Below are 18,825 nucleotides of genomic sequence, written 5' to 3' on the forward strand. Positions count from 1 at the left end.
TCCCCGCCCCCCCCCCCCAATCAATGCCGGCAAAGCTGAAACCTACCCGATAATCTTTCTGCCTTTGAATCCAGCTCTGGAAACAAATGCATCATTTTATTGCTGTTAAAAAGTGAATATAGTTTGATTACCTCAAGCTACAAGCTGCTTTGCTCCATAAGAAGGACCCAAAGGATCCAGACATCATTGTTTTTTTCAATCTACCTGAGGAGCTTTTGCTTTCATGCCTGAAACCTGATGGTTTTGGGAAGGAGCTTTTGGTTTGTTTTTAACTGGAATGGTGAAAAGTTTCTTGCAGATGCTTTAAATGGAACCCAATTTTAAAAATGGGTTGAGTCAGATCTAAAGGAGACATGCCTGACCATTTTCTGCTCGACTGATGGGGGAATATCTAGAGGGAAACTTGGAAGGAGAAATGAGATCTGATTTGCAACTAATAGCCTTGCTTTATTTTGAGAATATTTACAGACTCATTGAAAGGGAAATTAAATATTGACCTAGGACAATGCCTGCATTTCTCAGTAACTTAACAAATGACTCTAGCCTATGGAAAGAAAATCATAATTCGACAGACCTTTTAAATCCGCCAGGAACTCTGAATATCTACCTTTTTTGCCTGACGTGCTTAATGACTCTTGCAGCCCTGGCAGGCAGCATTTATTCACTAGTTTCCCTGCTGAAAATGCAGAACAGAACTGTAGTGTCCATGCTTGTGGCTTCCTGGTCTGGGGATGATCTCATGAGCGTCCTGTCGGTCACCATCTTCCTGTTTCTGCAGTGGCTAACCGAAGTCCCTGGCTACTTCCAATCTCTGTGTACCACCTCTGCCTTACTGTATTTATGGCAGGGCCTCTCAAGCAACTTGAAGGCGACTCTCCTAGTTTCATACAACTTTTACGCGATGCGCAGGACTGTAGGGAGCCAGGCAGCCTCCAGAAGATCCCGGCAAGTGCTCGGCGTGGCGCTGACCCTGTGGGCAGTCAGTCTGCTGCTCTCCGCGCTCCCGCTGTGTGGCTGGGGCGCCTTTGTGCGCACGCCTTGGGGCTGCCTGGCAGACTGCTCCAGCTCCTACGTGCTGCTCCTCTTCGCTGTGTACATTTCGGCTTTTGGACTCCTCGCTGGCCTCTCGGTCCCGCTTACCCACCAACTGCTGTGTTCGGAGGAGCCACTGAGACTCTACGCCAACTACCAGGAAATTTCCCGTGGAGCTTCCACTCCCGGGACCCCTCCAACTGGGGAGAGAGTGCTCTCCCTGTCCCCAGATGATGCTCTGGGTCCTGCCCTGCGTTGCTCTGCGGGATGCTCCCCGAGCTCGGACACCGTGTTTGGACCGGGTCCTCCCCCGAGGACCGGGGTGGGGCAAGGGCTGGAGCGCGGTGCCAACGGGGCCGCAGCCTGCAGGAGTGAGAACCGGGGCACTCTATGTGGCACCAGGAGCTTCACCGTGAGCGTGGCACAGAAGCGATTCTCTTTGATCCTAGCGCTGACAAAAGTCACCCTTTGGCTGCCCATGATGGTAAAAGTGCAGTCGCTCACAGTGCGCGGGTGTGTGTGCCGGACAGTGTGAGTGTGTTGGGACCAGCGTCCCTGGTTTGGAGTCACCAAAAGACGTGCAGTTAAGTCTGCTTCCAAGTGTATCTCGCGGCTTTAGAGACGCACTTGTAGGAAGGCAGTTAAAGGGTAGCGCTAAATCTCAGAGAAGGCTTTGCTGCTTAGTGCTTCTTTCAAAATTGGGGAGTGGATGGGGAGTGCTTTCAGGAGTTAGAGACTTAGTTTTCCTAGCGCTGTGTTGGCCAAGAGTGTTGTCTTCTCTCATAGCGGAATCTGGGGGTATTCAGAAAAGGCGGTAGTTATAAAAAGGTGTTCCCCTACACCCAACGTTCTGTTGTCCCCTTGTCTGGGTTCCATTCCTACTTGGTAAGGATGCAACGCCCATCCCTAGCAGGGAGAGAGGAGAGTCTCAGAGAGAGAGAGAGAGAGAGAGAGAGAGAGAGAGAGAGAGAGAGAGAGAGAGAGAGAGAGAGAGAGAGAGAGAGCAAGAGAAGAGAGAGAGAGAAAACAGGCTTTTGTTCAAGCCTCCATGAAGGATCCCAGGTAAGAGGTGGTGGGGTGGCACCTTGATATGGACAAGCACACCCAGACAGAAGAGAGGGTCTGGGGATGTGACAAAGGGCCATCTGGAGTACTAGGTTCAGGTTTCACAGACACCTGCTTGTTTTCCTAGTTGTGTCCTCTGAGGACTGTGCTTCTCTGGTGGAGGCTTGAGCTGGCAGCAGACACAGACCAGGCACTCGGAGTGAAAAACCCTCAAGCCCTGTGCTGCCTGGAGCAGCAGGCCTCCTTCCAGGGAATCCTAGTTGTTCACCAGCAAAGCGGAGGTCACCAGCCCAGAAGCAGAGCTTCTGGCTCTCAGGCAGCAAAGGGGCCTAGTGAAAGGGGCTGGGGCAGCATGCTTGGGGGAAAGGCCCAGGGAAGTGGAAAATGTGATGGTGGAACATGTCTGAAGTTCTCTGCCTTTGCAGATCAACATGGCGGTCCAGTACATGGTGGGGTTTCAGAGCCTTCCCTTTGAGACACTCAGCTTTCTACTAACCCTCCTGGCTACCACTGTAACCCCTGTATTTGTCTTGTCCAAACGCTGGACCCACTTGCCCTGTGGCTGCATCATCAACTGTAAGCAGGATGCATATGCAATGGCATCAGATGGGAAAAAAAGTAAGTCCTCAACAATGTAGTAGCAGTTAGGAGCAATTTGCATGCAGTCAAATACAGAAAAGTGGTCTACTGAGAAGTTGCCTGAGTAGGGAATGTAGAGTCCAAAGACAAATGTAAATGGTAAATAGAGGGTAGAAATTATAATGTGAAACAATTCTTAGCTCAGTGTAGGACGTTTTAAATGAGGCAGGTTTAAAACAACTCTGTGAAGTGCTTGTACATTGTATAATTACTTTAGGTAAAAAAAGGAAGAGAAAGAGTTTATTCAAAACGGCTCGAGTCAACAAAGGCCCTTAGGTGTTATATCCACCACAGCTCTTAGTTCAGGGTAGAAAATAAATCCAAGTCTACATTGAAAAGCCTGCATCTGAAAAAAAGATGTACTCTCAGAAGAGTTAAAAACTCATTCTATTATAGTGCATTATTATTTAATGAAACAGTAAAGAAAAGCATTTTCATTATTTTGCTGCTTGTATTTTTCCAGGGTTTTGAAAAGTCTTCAGAGTAAGCAATAAAAGTGCCTGAAAACAGTTCCCAAATTTTAAGTATATACCTCTGCTTTTAGAAAACACACAAAATGCGCCCCCTCCAGCAACACCTGAGTTTTAAGAAAGGACAAAGTTGGCAGAGTTTGTTAATGTATGTTATGTATGAATCTAGCCATGCTATTTACTTAAAAAAAAAAAAAAAAGTATGTTCTAGTGAGTATATGTAGAATGGGAGTGGGTCAATTACAAAACTCACTAGAGCGTAATTGTTCCCATACTGAGACAGGGAGAGCTGAGGAATGGCCTGTATATTTTGACTCTGCCAGGAAGAAGAAGAATATTATTTTGTCATTCTAGAAAAAAGACATGATGGTCTATCATCTAATAAATCTATGAATGCATTACTGTATGCTGAATTAACTGTTCTATTAATTATCTGTTGTTCAGAATAAGCAAGTATATTATTCTTTACCAGAGAAGGGTAAATGAAAATAGTTCATAACAGACTACTTTAGGAATGTAAACTGGAGAACATTAAAATATATTCTGAATTGATTCTGCAACAGTATTATTTTATAAACATTTTATAACCATTTACGAATAATCAGGAACTGGTCACTTTCCACATATTATTACCATTTAAAATTTAGTATGTCTAAATATTTTCAAATGACCAGAAGATTTTCTGACTCATTTTGTTTGCATAACATGATGTTTCCTTTTTTAAATAGTTAAATATTTAATATAAAATCAGATTTTCAGTTTTCATTTTTTGACAAAATGAGAGTATCTGGTGATATATTACTCAAAGGAATTATTTTTATAAGCTGATATAATTATTTATGTCTATAATTGTAATTATCAAGATGTACTTAAAGCAAAAGACTAAAGCTAATCATCTAGGGGTTTCCTTTACAGAATAAATACAGCATTCTATTTCTTTTTCATAAATGTACTACAGACTTCAAAATATCCTAACTACATTCTGATGGTTTTTAAATTTTTTGTAAGTTCTTAGTCAAACTCTGTCAACTCTGTTATATTGTTAAAACATTATATTGTTTACTTTAGTTACCTCAGTCAGAATTTATCTTTAGTGTTAAGGAAAGTCACTAAAGATATGTTTCTATGGGTTATACTTCATAATTAAAGTACTTCCTCTAATTTAAAGACAGCACATCTGAGACATTCTGCTTCCATTAACATATTTCTCTCATGTGTCTGATTAGCAATTTTACATAGACCAATAACTACAAATGTGGAATCAATTAGCTTTAAATTCATATCTCTTTACCAGGTAAGTAATCTTAGGTTGGTTTCCTCTATCAGCCTCAGTTTTCTCAATTGTAAAGTAGGACAGATAAGCTTTTCATTATGTAGTGTTATTGATGTCTTAAATGAAATGACCTGTGTGCATAACTTGGCCCTAGGAAGCTCTATTTCCCCATGGACTCTATCACAATTCCACTTTTTTCTCATAACCTATTTCAGACTGCCTCTTGTACCTCATGACATGGAGACAGATTCCCCATCGACACATTCTGAAAACTCCTTCGAAAACATTACTCATTTTTGCTTTGTATATTTCATAGCTATAATATTCAACTAATAAAATATATAGCCACAAACATCAATTTTATTGTTATATGAAAAACCTGGGATTTTATAACAGTTTTTATTTGCTTAATGCCCCTAAATTGACAATTTGTCACTTTATATCTTTTTTAGAGAAAAGAGAAATGCACCAATAACTAAAACATCCTTTTAGTTCCTTCAGCTTTTACAATGTTGTTTGACTTTTACAATGTTAAAGTCAAAACTCCTAATTTAATTTTACTGGACTATATTACTAGAAAAAAGTAAGTAGATGTATAAGTGAGACACTGTATAAAATATTAACATCTGCTTCTACTTTTCCATTTTCTTTGAATAGAAATTCTCATGTTCTAGCTCAATAAATGTTTTGGCTCAAATAATTAAGTATATCTATAAATTCCATTTCTCAATCAGCAAAACTGGTTTCTAAATCTTCAGTTCTGGGAAATTTTCAGTAATAAAATCAGCATGTGAATAACACTAGGATAGCTCAGTATCTTCTACAAAACACAGAACTATCCAAGTAGAACATTTTTTTTTTAATGAGCAACGTTTTGAAAGATGAAAACCGAAACACTTAATTGTATTTTGTCTACCATCTGATTATAACTTACTACATGAAAATTATCTAGTATTTAATGACATTTACATAAAAAATCGTATCACTTTCTGTTAACATTCTCACTGGTTATTCTAATAAAACTTTGTACTATAGCCACCAACTAGTAGTGCTATATTTAGGATACCATCATATTTCACCTGACTTAAACCATGAAAAGTTTTGTCTACAGCCATGCCACCCTGAACAAGCCCAATCCCGTCTGATCTCGCAAGCTAACCAGGGTCGGGCCTGGTTAGTACTTAGATGGGAGACCACCTAGGAAGACCAAGTGCTGTAGGCGTAAAAAAGTAAAAAATAAAGGATTGTAAGCTGACAAGGTCCTTGCAATCTGTGAGGTCAACCAAGGGTTGCCTCGCCTAAAAAAATTTTAAAAATAAAAAATAAAAAATGAAAAATAAGAAAAATAAAAAGTTTTATGCACTCCTGCTACATTTATCTTGTAATTAATCAGGTTTACATATGTTACAAAATGCTTCAGTTCACAGAAATATAAATCTATTGATTTTTAAAATAATTCATTCCAAATTTATTTGTCAAAAATGAACCTGTTATATTTTAAAAATTTAAAAACTGTACTAAAGCAATGTCTAATTTTTAATGTATGTATTTATAAACATGTCAGGAATATTATACATTAAAATATTTAAAGCAGTTATATCTTTTGGCAGTACTGTCAGCTGAATAACTCACATAATATTAAAAACTACTTAATAATTAATTTCAAGCAAAATAAAATTTATAAACAATATATTCTATCCCAAAATAAAGAAATATAAAGATAATTTGAAGACTGAAAAAGCTACAATGAGAGTTTTATAATTTATGATTAAATTTTTGTTACATAAAACTGCTTTAAAGACCGCAGGGTTTTTGGAATTGTAAACAGTTAAAGCCCTTCATTGTACAACTGAGAAAAATTAGGCCTAGAGTGAAGAGATGACTTGAATTTGTGAAGTAAATATAGTTTTGATAGTCATAGTAATCAGTTAAGTGCACTTTCCTAATTTTACTTACAATGTATGTTTAACTGTTGTTCATAGCTACCTTCCCAACCATGGACTATTGTTTTTGTTTTTACTTAGTCAGGAGGAGAGGCTTTGAATTCAATCTATCATTCGAACAAAGTTATGGAATTTATAAAATAGCACATGAAGATTACTATGATGATGAAGAAAATTCTACTTCCTCTCTCAATCTCATGAACTATGAATGCAAAACTACAAAAGACTCTCAGAGAGACACGCATAAAGTCTTCAATACCATAAAAGTGGAAATCAGCACTATGCCTTCTCTGGACAGCTCCACATTAAAAGGCATCAACAAATGCACTAATACTGATATTACAGAGGCTAAACGGGATGCCTACAATGAAAAGGGCGTTGATCCACTGCTCCTTAAAGAAACAGAAGGTGATATTCACTATGAAGAAACCACATTTTTGGAAGGGCCAGAAAGAAGACTTTCTCATGAAGAGAGTCAGAAACCAGACCTTTCAGACTGGGAATGGTGCAGGAGTAAATCAGAAAGAACCCCTCGTCAGGTACTGTAAAGATTGTTCTTCCTGTGAAATTAAAAGTGAGACCAAATATGAAAAAGTTCAGTTGATTATTTCATTTGATTAAGTCCAAGGCTAATTCTGCTTTTCTCAAATAATTTCCATGATACTAAACTTTATTTCAAAGAATTTCAAGGTGTCTTTTGAAGGACTTTTAAATTTTTTTAAATTAGTTCTGCATTTTCATTTAAAATCTTTATGTGTTGAGATTGGCTGAGTTAAACAGACTCTTTGAGAAGAGGAGAGAATTCTATTTTCGACTCAAGTAATCTATCTAAATTCAAACTAAGCCCTCAGAACTTGTTTCAAATTAGTTAACTTGTAGGTTTTATTTTTTTCTTTACTCAAAAAGTATTCTACAAGTCCCAAAGAGAAGTTTTCTTTTTTTTAATGTAATGGCAGCTATTTATACAACTAGTGGTGAGGAGCACAGTCCTGCTGCAACTACCCTAAACAGCTTCTCTGTTAATCTTGCTACAACTAGTCCCTCTAGTACTCAGCAAGAAAAAAAAAAGAGCTGTTTTATAATATACCCAAGTGAGCCTTTGCTAGCCCTGCTGAATATTCCATCTCTTGAAAGATCAAAGAATGGTTTTATTATGTTTTATAAACATGAAAGAATGTGCACCTTAATCTCATCTCACTCTCTCCTAGATTCCAGCCTGCTGGAATCTAGGAGAGAGTGAGATGTACAGTATAATATTAATGAGATTATTCTTTTCTCTAAACTCTCATATCTAATAATTAGCCCTTGCTTTCCACACTATTTGATATATTAGGAGTAGAAGCCCTTTCTACAGGCTTTAATGGAGATCAAAGTCCACTTGCACCTAGTCTCTGGAATCAAAATCATAATTCTAGAAATATCTACTAGAAATAATGCATTCATTGGATGACCATATAACACCAACAATGAATGACCATATAACACCAACTATGAAGATGAGCAGAATAATCTGAGATTCCTTTTATTCTTATTGATTAATTAAAACTACTAGTCTTTCTCTATATCATCATTTAAAGAGTTGAATAAAATGTATAAAATTATATTATTAAAATAATTATTAATATTGCCAAATGATTAGGTAGCTCAGAAGAACATCACTAAATCTTTGCCATAAATTATAAAATACAGTGACACAATGCTCTCAGTATTTTTACAACAATATGGTACCACACTTAAGAGGGGAATTCCTAAAATTTCATCAGTTTGTACCTGAATAGTCTAAACATAGTCTAAACATCCTGGTTTTCTTGCACTTAAAAATTAAGTAATATTTATGACGGAACATCTGCATGTGTGTGTGTGCATGCATGTGTGTGTGTACATCTCAATAACTTGCACCTATCGTGTGTGTTACTGCCCTATCCCATCCTCATGCTTACCCCTTGGGGATTATAGCTATCTTGAATCTTGCTCATGCTTTTTTTGTGTTATTGTTTTATCACAGATGAATGTATTTCTAACACAATAAACTGTTTAATTTTGCTTATTTTGAGCTTTCTAAAGATGGTATCATATTGTACCTAGTCTTCTGGGACTTGTTTTTTTCCACTCAACATTATTTTGAATAGAAAGGAATGACTCTGTTTTCTTATGCATTTTGTTAAAACACTGGAAATTATTATCTAAAATATCACAACTTATAGCCCTCATGTAAAAGTTTTGGTTGCAGTTTAGAGAACATAAACAATTAACCATACCTAGAAACATATGAAAGATCAGACATTGTTTATATATAAGTATATAGTCCTATAAAAATGAAGAAGCACAATTTACCCACAAACCTTTGTAAATCAAAAAATAAAATGATATATGAAAAGCACAAAACTTTGATCAATCCAGATATCTTTTCACTACAAAAATTTTCTTATTAAATATTAATATTTTAATGTCTGTGAAGAGCAAGTAGTTCAGGAAATTGATCTAAAATGGTGGTTATGAAAAAATGATTAGTGGTAGATTAGATAATATAATGTTTAGGGAAGGTAAAATTTTTATTTTCAGAGACTAATTGAAATTAAATGAAATATATCATAAATTTAAAAATGACAGTAAAAAATCTTTAGGCCACAGGCTGATGTTATCAGTATGACTTTCCCTTTAAGGTTAACATTATAACCAAAATACATTTAGGCTTGAAAAGTTTATGAGTACTTTTTCTATGACCAAAGACAAGATTTAGGTCTCACTCTGTTCTTCATCAGCAGCTATTTTATGGGAGTAGATGGTGACTTGAAAAGCACTTTCATTTCACCCTTTTCTTCCAAGTCCTTCTTTATTCTGAAAGCACTTATAGTGATACATTAAACTGTAGCAGACACTGCAGTAACTCTATGAAAACAACTTTCTCTTTTCATTTTCTATGGTTGCATTTTCAAATGTGCAGGCTCAACTTATCGATCATATCTAACGGGACTATATTGAATAGTGTGTTCTTTGTTCTTAGGCTTAAAAAAAAGTAGTTTGATTTAAAATATATTAGTGAGCCCTTCTTTATTTTTATAATAGGCATTAATTGTTTTATATTAGAGTTTGTAAGTAAACAATTTCTTAATATATCTTGTTGGAAATTGTGGTTGGAGTGAGAGTGTCAGATCAAGGTTAAAGTGTAATGAAGATAGTACTAGAATGACTTCCCCAGGTTTTAATGTGATCCAATAAAATTTATCAGAGTTGACCGTGTTTATTAGACTGAAATTCAGTATTAAACTTAGCCACATGATCACTTATTTTTGGACCCCTAATAGGTAGAATGCTAAGCAGTTCACTATTAAAATGTTCAGAAAAATAGTCAGCCATGTCAGAATTGTTCAGGTCCAAAGTTTTGATATGGCAGCCATGGTGTGCCTTTTGCTCAAATGAAACAACGATTTTCTGGAATCGAAAAGTTCTGTCATTTATAAAGAAAATTGGATTTATCAAATAATTTAGTGGCTTGTGGGTGATCACTCTTATTTTCTCTTTTAATACTAAGTTCATCAAATTACCCATGGGTTCCATTCGCTTTGCTTTTAATGTATTGTCTTAGAGCTCTAGAAACATTTATTATTGTAAATCAGAAACAAAGATATGCTGTAACTATGCCCCTTAATCCCATTTATATTCTTATCATTATAGCATCTAAAAGGTGAAAGGTCCTCCTCTATATCAGTAGAGTGTAGAAAGATGGATTCTGAAATAATCCTTCTCAAATGAGAGACAAAGCAGGGGGAAGTGAATACATCTGATTAGCTACACAAACCACTTAGCATAAGGTGGAATAAGTCAACAAGAACTAACTGTAAAGTCACCTGAGAATCAAAGAAATTTTATTTTAAGGAAAATATTTTAACTATTTAAAAATAGTTTTACAAATCGAAGTTGTGTTGTTTGCTAACAGTTTAGCAGCAACATTGATTTCAATAATTTTTTTAAAAATATTACTTTTCATAGAAAATCATAGAAACCAAAAATTGAACTAGCCTATGTTGAGTTCTTTAGAACCCAATGTGCAAATAAGTCAAATGGGGATCTTGTCAAAATGTAGATTGTGACTGAGTAGATCTGAGGTAGGGTCCAAGATTCTGCATTTCTAACAAAGCCCCAATGCAGAATCGAAATCCCATACCAGACCTACAGAATCAGAATCCCCCAGTTGGTTCAGATGCAAATTTAAGGAGTACTGCCTTAGTGTCTAATCACTAGGAGATGGATACTAGTTTAAAGAGCAGGGCTAAATTAATCCTTTAATATATGCCCCATAAAGTGAAATTATACTAGGGAAAAAAAAAACCTAATACATATATCTCTTTCCTCTCTCTAAAAAAAAAAAAAAAAAATGCATCTTCTCATCATTTAAAAAAAAAAAACTATTAGAAAATTAAATCAGGCATAAGATGTTACTGTTTCTTGTGACTTTGTTAGCTTAATAATTGCAAGTTCTTAAACTTTTTCGCTGGGTAATTTTTGACATATTTAACTGAAGTGACCATAGGAGAAAAATTCATTTATCACATCGGCAGCCTCTAGGCAGTCATCCTAACATAAATGACTGTCAGGAGTATAGATATTTTATATTTGGCTACATCCATTTGTCTGGACCAGTCCATTCATTATTAATGGTTCAGAGACCTGGAAAATTGTTATGTTGCTTTCTTTTTTAAAACATTTATTGTTTTATGATTATTATTATAATTATTTAGAAAATTTAGAAATTTATGATTAGCAAAGAAAAAACATTCATTTCCAATCACCCAGAATTAATCACTCTATATTTTACCATATGAAACTTTAGGCTCTTTCTCATACATATATTTTTACTTAAAAAATAAATAAGTCATATTGCATGTACTGTTTTAAAATCTGCTTTTCTTCACTTAAGAATATAATTTTCATCTGATTTGAATTGTTTGAGTCCTTTGTGTAAATATATGGTGTAGTTTAGAATTTGGAGTATGGCTGAAAGCTCATCCATGAATATAAATTTGTTCACAAGTATTTAAAGTCTTGGAAGTTAAAGTCAAGTGAAATGAAATGTAAACTAATTCAAATATTTCATAACACATTTTTGTGGTGCTCGCAGCATTCATTATTTGCTGAAATGAAGTAAAATTGAGCTGTCTAACTTCACTTTCCACAAATTCAAGGGGATTAGCCTTAGATCAAAGCTTAGCTGGGATGCTATAATTCATCTTTTAAAATAAGAACTCTGTTAACACTCTTTTTTAAAAAATCTCATAGTTTAAGGAAATCTTAAAAGCTATGTCTTGGAACCACCTGGCTATGGCTTGAATCTCTTCTATAACTTCCTATTGAGTAGTTATGCCTTACCTGAGCTCAAGTGCCTGGAAATGCACTACATTTTTAAAACTTTTTATTTTGAACTAATTTTAGATTTACAAAGTAGTTTTAAAAATAGTACAGAAAGTTCTTATATATCCTTCATCCAGCTCCCACTAATGTTAAAATGTTACAAGAGTATAATGTAATTATCAGGTAATTAATGACTCATTTATAAACCTCATTTCAATTTCGTCAGTTGTCCTGTTGGTTTCCTCTTTGTGGTCCAGAATCTAATCTCTGATCTCATATTGCATGTGTTGTCATGTCTCATCAATCTCCTCCAGTCTGGGAGCAAACCCAGACCATCTGATGCCGGAGACAGCCACATATCCAATACCATAACTGCTTCAGAGAATAGTTTATGGTTAGCAAATATTTTCTTACACCAAATTCTAATCTATTCACCTCACAGGGGAAGACTACTATCACCTAGGGAAACTTTAAAAATGCCCTGGCCCCACCCACAGACGTTTTGATTTAACTGGTCTGGGGTTAGAGCACGGTTTCACTATGTTTTTAAAACTTCCTGTGTGTGGGTATTTGAAAAATATATAATCAACATAGGACTTGTATTTAGAATATGTAATTTATAAAGAACACCAATAAATCAATAAGAAAATAACAGACAATCCAATAGTATATAGTGGTACTTCACATGAGAAGGAATCCAAATAGACATAAACATACATGAAGGTATACCACATCATTAATAATCTGGAAATCTCAATTAAAATAGCAATAAGAGACCACTGCACACACACAAGAACAGCTAAAATTAAATATCTGACAACATCAAGAATTGATGAGAATATGGAACAATAGGAACTCATATAAACTGCTGGTGGAGTAAACTCTTAAAAGTACTTTGGAAAACAGTCTGGCAATATCTACAAAAGTTAAATATATACATGATTCACGTTCCAGCATTTCCATTCTTGGGTATACACTCTAGAATTGCACTATTCAATACAGTAGCCACAAGTTGTATGTAGCTATTTAAATTTAAATCAATTAGTTTTTTAAATTTAAAATTCAGTTCCTCAGTTGTGTTATCTGCAAATCAAGTGCTCAGTACCCAAAGGTGGCTAGTGGCTACTGCATTGGACAGCACAAATATAAAGCATTTCCATCACTGCAGTTCTACTGGACTGTGCTATCCTAGAACATGTTTATGTTTTTGCAAGCCCCAATATTGAGGGATAAATGAAAAGGCCATCAACATTAAAATAAATAAATTATTGGATATATTCATAAGAAATACCATGCACAGAAGCATATTTTCCAACATAAGTAATATAAGCTTCAAGCTTCAAGCCCCTCAAACTCTGGTTCAACCACTAACAAAAACAATGAAATTTAACAAACTAAAGCTACACAAAATGTGGAAGAGTTTTGCAAATATAATGAAAAAAAAAAAAAAACAGAAAAGAAGCACAGACTCTATGGTTGTATTTAATAAAGCTAGGAAGCAGGCACGACTAAATTAAATGGTTTAGGAATACATACAAAAATGTTAAAACCACAAGGAAGAGCTGGGCAATGATTATCACAGAAGTCTGAGCAGTGTCTGCCTTTAAAAAAAGAGTAAGCAAGAAAGTACACGTGGGGTCCCTGGATGCCGGCAATAATCTATTTTTCATTTTAGGGAGTAGTTATACTCTCTTGTGCTACCTATTTATCCTTAAAGCCCTCGAGTGTGTGTTATATTTCACCGATTTAAAGAAGTTAAAAATAAACAAAGTTAGGCCAGATGGTTCTGATAGGCACCCATTGCCCCAGGCCTCTCGCCACGTCCTGCTCTGCCTATTGGGACCATCCAGAACCATTACCTCTTCCACTTGCTGTTACATCAGTGGAAAATGGTTATCCAATTATTCACACTACATTTCTTTCTCATTGATTCTAACTAAATATTGTTACTTACCTCAACCTTCCTCATGATAAACTCATAGTAACCCATAGCCCTTTAATTATGTAAAATCCAGAATCAAACAAATAACCAAGCTATCTTTTCTCCTTTACTCTATAAGCTCTACTCTTACTGCATCTTAAGATCAGATCCATTTACTTTGAAGCCAATATCTCACTTCTGGGGTGTTTAACATCAGCTATCACCCTTAAGCCCTTTGTTCATGCTGCTGCTTGGCCATTCTGTACATTTGTAGTCTATTGTTTGGACCCAATTATATCTCTGTTCAATTTCTCTTCTTCTATTTAGCTTACTCTTTCATTATTTTCAATAGCCTTTTCCAAAGCTACTGGAAATGGTTTTGGATGCTAATTCTTTCTAAGACCTGACTTCTATAATGTCATCCCCAAATTTATATCACCCATGATTTGTCATTCTTCATATTTTTAGCCAACTATTAATTAAAAATGTGGAGCGAGACAAGACCAAAGACAGAGGCCTTATGCACACTACTCGAAACAAGTCCCCTTGTTTATTTTGGTTTACTTAAAAAACACCTTTAGTATTTGGGTTCCAATAGTTATTAATCTCCTTAGTTGCCTTTGCAATCAATATATTTTTCCTCCCTCTTATTCAAATGGATATCATTAGAATATTATGAGATACTTTAATGAAATACTAATATAAAATTTTCTAATGCACTTTTATCTGCTGTTAATTAGTTCATTTATTCAATGAATATAGAAACAATAAGGATATAAAGATATAAGTTTCTTGCCTTCATAGCCAAGTGTAGAAAGTAGATGTTCAAGGACACTTCTTGAAAGGTATACTTTCACTGAGGGCTACACCTCAGTGAGAAAAGAGCAGGCAGAGAATAGACAATGCACTTTTAGAACACAGAGGATAGAGTAATAACTCCAGCAGCCACCAGAAAGAAAGGAGTTGGTCTCATAAGACAATCTTAGTGAATTCATAATGCGTCATCGTCTTATAACTTATTTTTCTTGGCCTTCAAACTTTAATCACTAAATCTTAGAAACTTTCCAGGAATAGATATAAATATCACTTGTCTAGTTTATTGATTTCACTTCTTCACATGTGAAAAATGAAAAACATTTGCACATTTCTACTGTTCAATTTCCCATTTGCTTAAAGGTCATCAGTCATGTTTATACAGCAACTTTTCCTAGCAACTTTGAGTGCAATTCTTTTGAGAGAGAAATCTCGCACCAAGGTTCTCTCCTATTGTGTCTTCTTTTAAATTGTACTTCCTTTACCCTCACAAATTGTTTATGTTTTAAAATTCCTTTACGAAGGATGCATAAAGAAATCAGGACTGAAGATTTCTGCTTTTCTGTATCATTCCTTGACTTAATGGCATTGGCTGTAAGAAGTGGACCTACCTCTTTCTTCGATCTTCTGATATGAACATGTTTCCAAAGGCCCTCTTTGATGCCCTTAACTATTTTCATGAGCCACAGATAATTTTCTTAATTTAGCCTTCCTAAATCAATCATTCCATCTTTGTCAATGAGTCATTTGTTCTATAGGTTCCCCTTAAGCCTGACCTGACCTATATGGAATTACAAGATACAATCTTCTTCCTTAACTTGATCGCTTATGATTATATAGCTAGAATTATGGCTTTGACACTCATATATATATTTTTTCAAATTTGCCTTTTGAAAGTTTAAAAGTTTAACTTTACTCTGTCCATACTTTCCCTTTCAGACAGCATGGATTCTAGGGATAAATCATTAGTTTTCTCCTACGGTCCAAGTCTTGCAATTTTGCCAATCATTTTTCCTTACTGGTCAGCTATAGATGCTAAGAATATGTTCTTTTTTGCCTTATTTATTCTGTGAGATCAAAGTGCCAGCAAAGCAAGGGAGAAATATGCAGGACAATTTACTTTATAGTTAAATATAACTTCAAGCAGAATCACTGGGGAAAAAAAACTACCTTGCCACTGGGCAAACATAGACTCTGCATTTATGACTATATCTCTATTCAAAAGCCCTTTCCTATATCTTAAGCCATGATTTAGAAATCTAAATTCAGTTCACTGACACTATCTGCAAAGCCATAAGAGTTTTGAAACAACCAGTAAATTAATACCACTTACTAACAAGTCACCAATTTATGATAGTCACCAATTCTAAGCAATTATAATAATAAAAGAAAAAAAAACTTTTAAGAATTTCAGAAAGATGACATTTTGTATTTCATCCTTCGAAGAAAGATAATTCTTGAACCAGCTCCATTTCCCCATGAATCATGCAGCTATAAGTGATAAAACCAGGACTCAAACACATTTATCCATAGTATTTTAGTGTAAAAAGTCCATTCAGTATCTTACCAGCATCCATTCATTATGATATTTAATACCTTTGTTAAAATCATAGGTTATAATGTATTTTCACTCTGGGCTTTTACAGGATGTTGTAGATGAAGCTTGGGCCTTGGAAACAGGCAGGCCTGGGTTCGGTCTTGCCTCTTTTTGTATCCTTATATTTTCACTGATAATATAGGGACATAATAAAACTGATGGTTTGAAGATTAGATAATGTATATCAAATACTTATTTTAGTATATAATGCATAATGAATAACACACTTGAGATGATTGTTATTCATTCATTCACTGTTATTCATTCATTCATTCAGTAGCTATTCTTTAAATGCATACTAGGTGCCAGGCACTATAATTGGTACTAGTGATAGCGCAGTTAACAAAACAGACATTCTGCCTTCAAAGAGTTAATTCCTAACATGGAACAGAAAAATTAAATAAATGAGTATTTAATAAGTAGAGTAAAATAAGAGTGCATTACTGGAATTCTAAAAAAAGGTTTTGCAGAGTATCAGGTATTTAAATTGATACCTGAAGGACAAGCAAGATTTAGTCACACAAAATGAGAAGAGAATATATACAGGAAAAGATCTGTCAGACTCCAAGGTCTATCTTCTTTATGTAATTCCTTCATCTCTACAATCTTATAATAAAAAAGAAGGAAGATAGATATCCCAGATATATTTCCTCGAGTCTACTGAGTAGCTTTACATTTCTCTTAAAAATATTTAAAATTATGTGTAAAACACTTAACTGAATTACACTTAATTCCATGACCTTAGGGAGGTAGTTTTACAATTTCTGATTCATTGCAGTAATCACTCAAGTAGGAATCACTCAAAATGAGGTCACCTGATTCAACGGAATGCCGGGCCGTACTGTGTCATCAAGGGAGGCTCCAGGACTTTTTACACAGGAGCATCAGAATGACAATCTTGTAGAAGGGCCATCAAGAGGACTTATTAAAGTGGTGTTTAACTCACTGGTTATGTTAAGTGATGTTAAGCTCACTGGCTTCCATTGGAGAACAGACTGAAGTGGCTTTGGAAGCACGAATGAAGAGTATTGGGAAGGATAAAAAGATCCTCTTCCTCTAGATTGTCCATTGGCACAATCACTACTTATCACATGAAATATCATCTAAGGCAAGTAATGCAACCTCTCTGGCCCTTAGTAAGCTCACAGGACTGATATGAGAATTCAATATTGTGATGTAAATAATTTCAAATATGTAAAACCACTCACACATGTACATGATTATAATAATATAGAAGCATTCAGCAGAGAAAGCTTTAGATATGTATGAATATCATATAGTAAGAACTCTAATATAGTGTTGAGTTAATGTCAGTAAAAGCAATTGTGTTTCAAATTGGTGTGTGGAAGTGACTTAGGTGTTTATAATAGTTATTTTCTTGCTCTCTGGTAAAAATAACTCAGCTGTCAAATGGCAAGGACTTTCAAATAGTGCCACCAAGATACCTCAGGCCATACCTTAAATACTTCTAACAGCCATACCTGGGTAAATGGACCATTTATCTCTCTGGGCCAGAGGAAAGCTGCCAATAACTCTGCAAACACTCTGCAGGAATTTGGATGCCAGTGTGGAGAGTTAAGTTCCAGGAGGCATTTGGGTTCAAGATAGGATACAGAATTATTAGAAAGGATTCAAAATAAAACACATGCAGTAACATCTAGTGTCTGATCACATGAGCCTTAATCCTTCCTCTCGTTGCCAGCCTTCTTTTGGCATGAACATTTCAGACTCTATCTTAGAACCTGATTCTTTCTCTGTTTTTCCATTTATGAGTCTGTCCTTTACCAGACACCTTACCATAAAATTGGTTTATGTGATTGGTCTTCCTAGCTTGACTCTCCACTTTTCCCAAACAATGGAGATTGAATTTGCTTCCATTTCAAATGCAATCTCTAGTTAATGAACCTTTACTTCCCTCCCTAACCCCACCACTCCACGTGGACATACAGAACAGCAAGAAGGATTCAGACGCCCAAGTTACATGGCTAGTGTTATAAGCTTTAAACTCAAGATCATATATCTTCTAGTTCAATGTTTACTGATCTTTTTAAAAATCATATTCTTTAAAATAAGAAGGAACTGACAGAATAAATCATTCTCATTTTTTCACCTGTCTCCTTCTCTGCCTCAGGCTAGTGGAAATGTTTGATGAAGACTTCAGAGGTTAACAAAGACAAAAGAAAGAGAGAAAGAATCTCTCATCCCTATGTGGTCCTTACGTACATAATAAAAATCTGATCTTAAAATTTACATTCTTAATAGTATTTATTGATATCAAGCTTTATTTGAAATTGTGTTTTTAAAATCATATTTTGTTTACCTTCAGATATAATTCAATTTTTAGAACTTCTGAATGTGACATCCTATCAAATTATATAATGTTTCATTTAGATAGATACCTCCTAAACTGACTCACAGTAAGTTTTAGATTTAGGGAGACTTTGAAGCAAAGAGAGCAATAAAGTCAACTTATTACGGACAGAAACATTTTTAAGCCTCCCATGTGTAGTAAGTTAAAATTCACAAAAGAACATTTTGTATACATATGTACATATATATACACACACATAAACACACACACATATATATGTATGTATGTTACGTACATTTGAGCAGATATAATTAAGAATACTATTTCTTTAGTTTTATCTTAAAATATATAAATTCTTTAATAATAGAAACTAGTAACATGTGATCTCTATTATGCCTTGACAATTAATTGA

The 18,825-nt window shown here is 35.1% G+C and overlaps 1 protein-coding gene and 1 pseudogene across 1 annotated transcript in view; both read left to right on the top strand.

The window, feature by feature from the left end:
- Positions 1–505: 505 nt before the first annotated feature.
- GPR149 (G protein-coupled receptor 149) overlaps positions 506–18,825 on the top strand; it is a 46,998-nt gene continuing 28,678 nt past the window's right edge. The window contains exons 1-3 of the mRNA XM_006908212.1: positions 506–1,516; positions 2,523–2,715; positions 6,504–6,961. Of these exons, the coding sequence (XP_006908274.1) occupies positions 506–1,516; positions 2,523–2,715; positions 6,504–6,961 (1,662 nt within the window). The remainder of the gene's footprint in view (positions 1,517–2,522; positions 2,716–6,503; positions 6,962–18,825) is intronic.
- On the top strand, positions 5,583–5,701 carry LOC112476955 (annotated as a pseudogene).

The sequence above is a fragment of the Pteropus alecto genome, unplaced genomic scaffold (genome assembly GCF_000325575.1).
Source record: "Pteropus alecto unplaced genomic scaffold, ASM32557v1 scaffold81, whole genome shotgun sequence".
In the NCBI taxonomy this organism is placed as follows: Eukaryota; Metazoa; Chordata; class Mammalia; order Chiroptera; family Pteropodidae; genus Pteropus; species Pteropus alecto.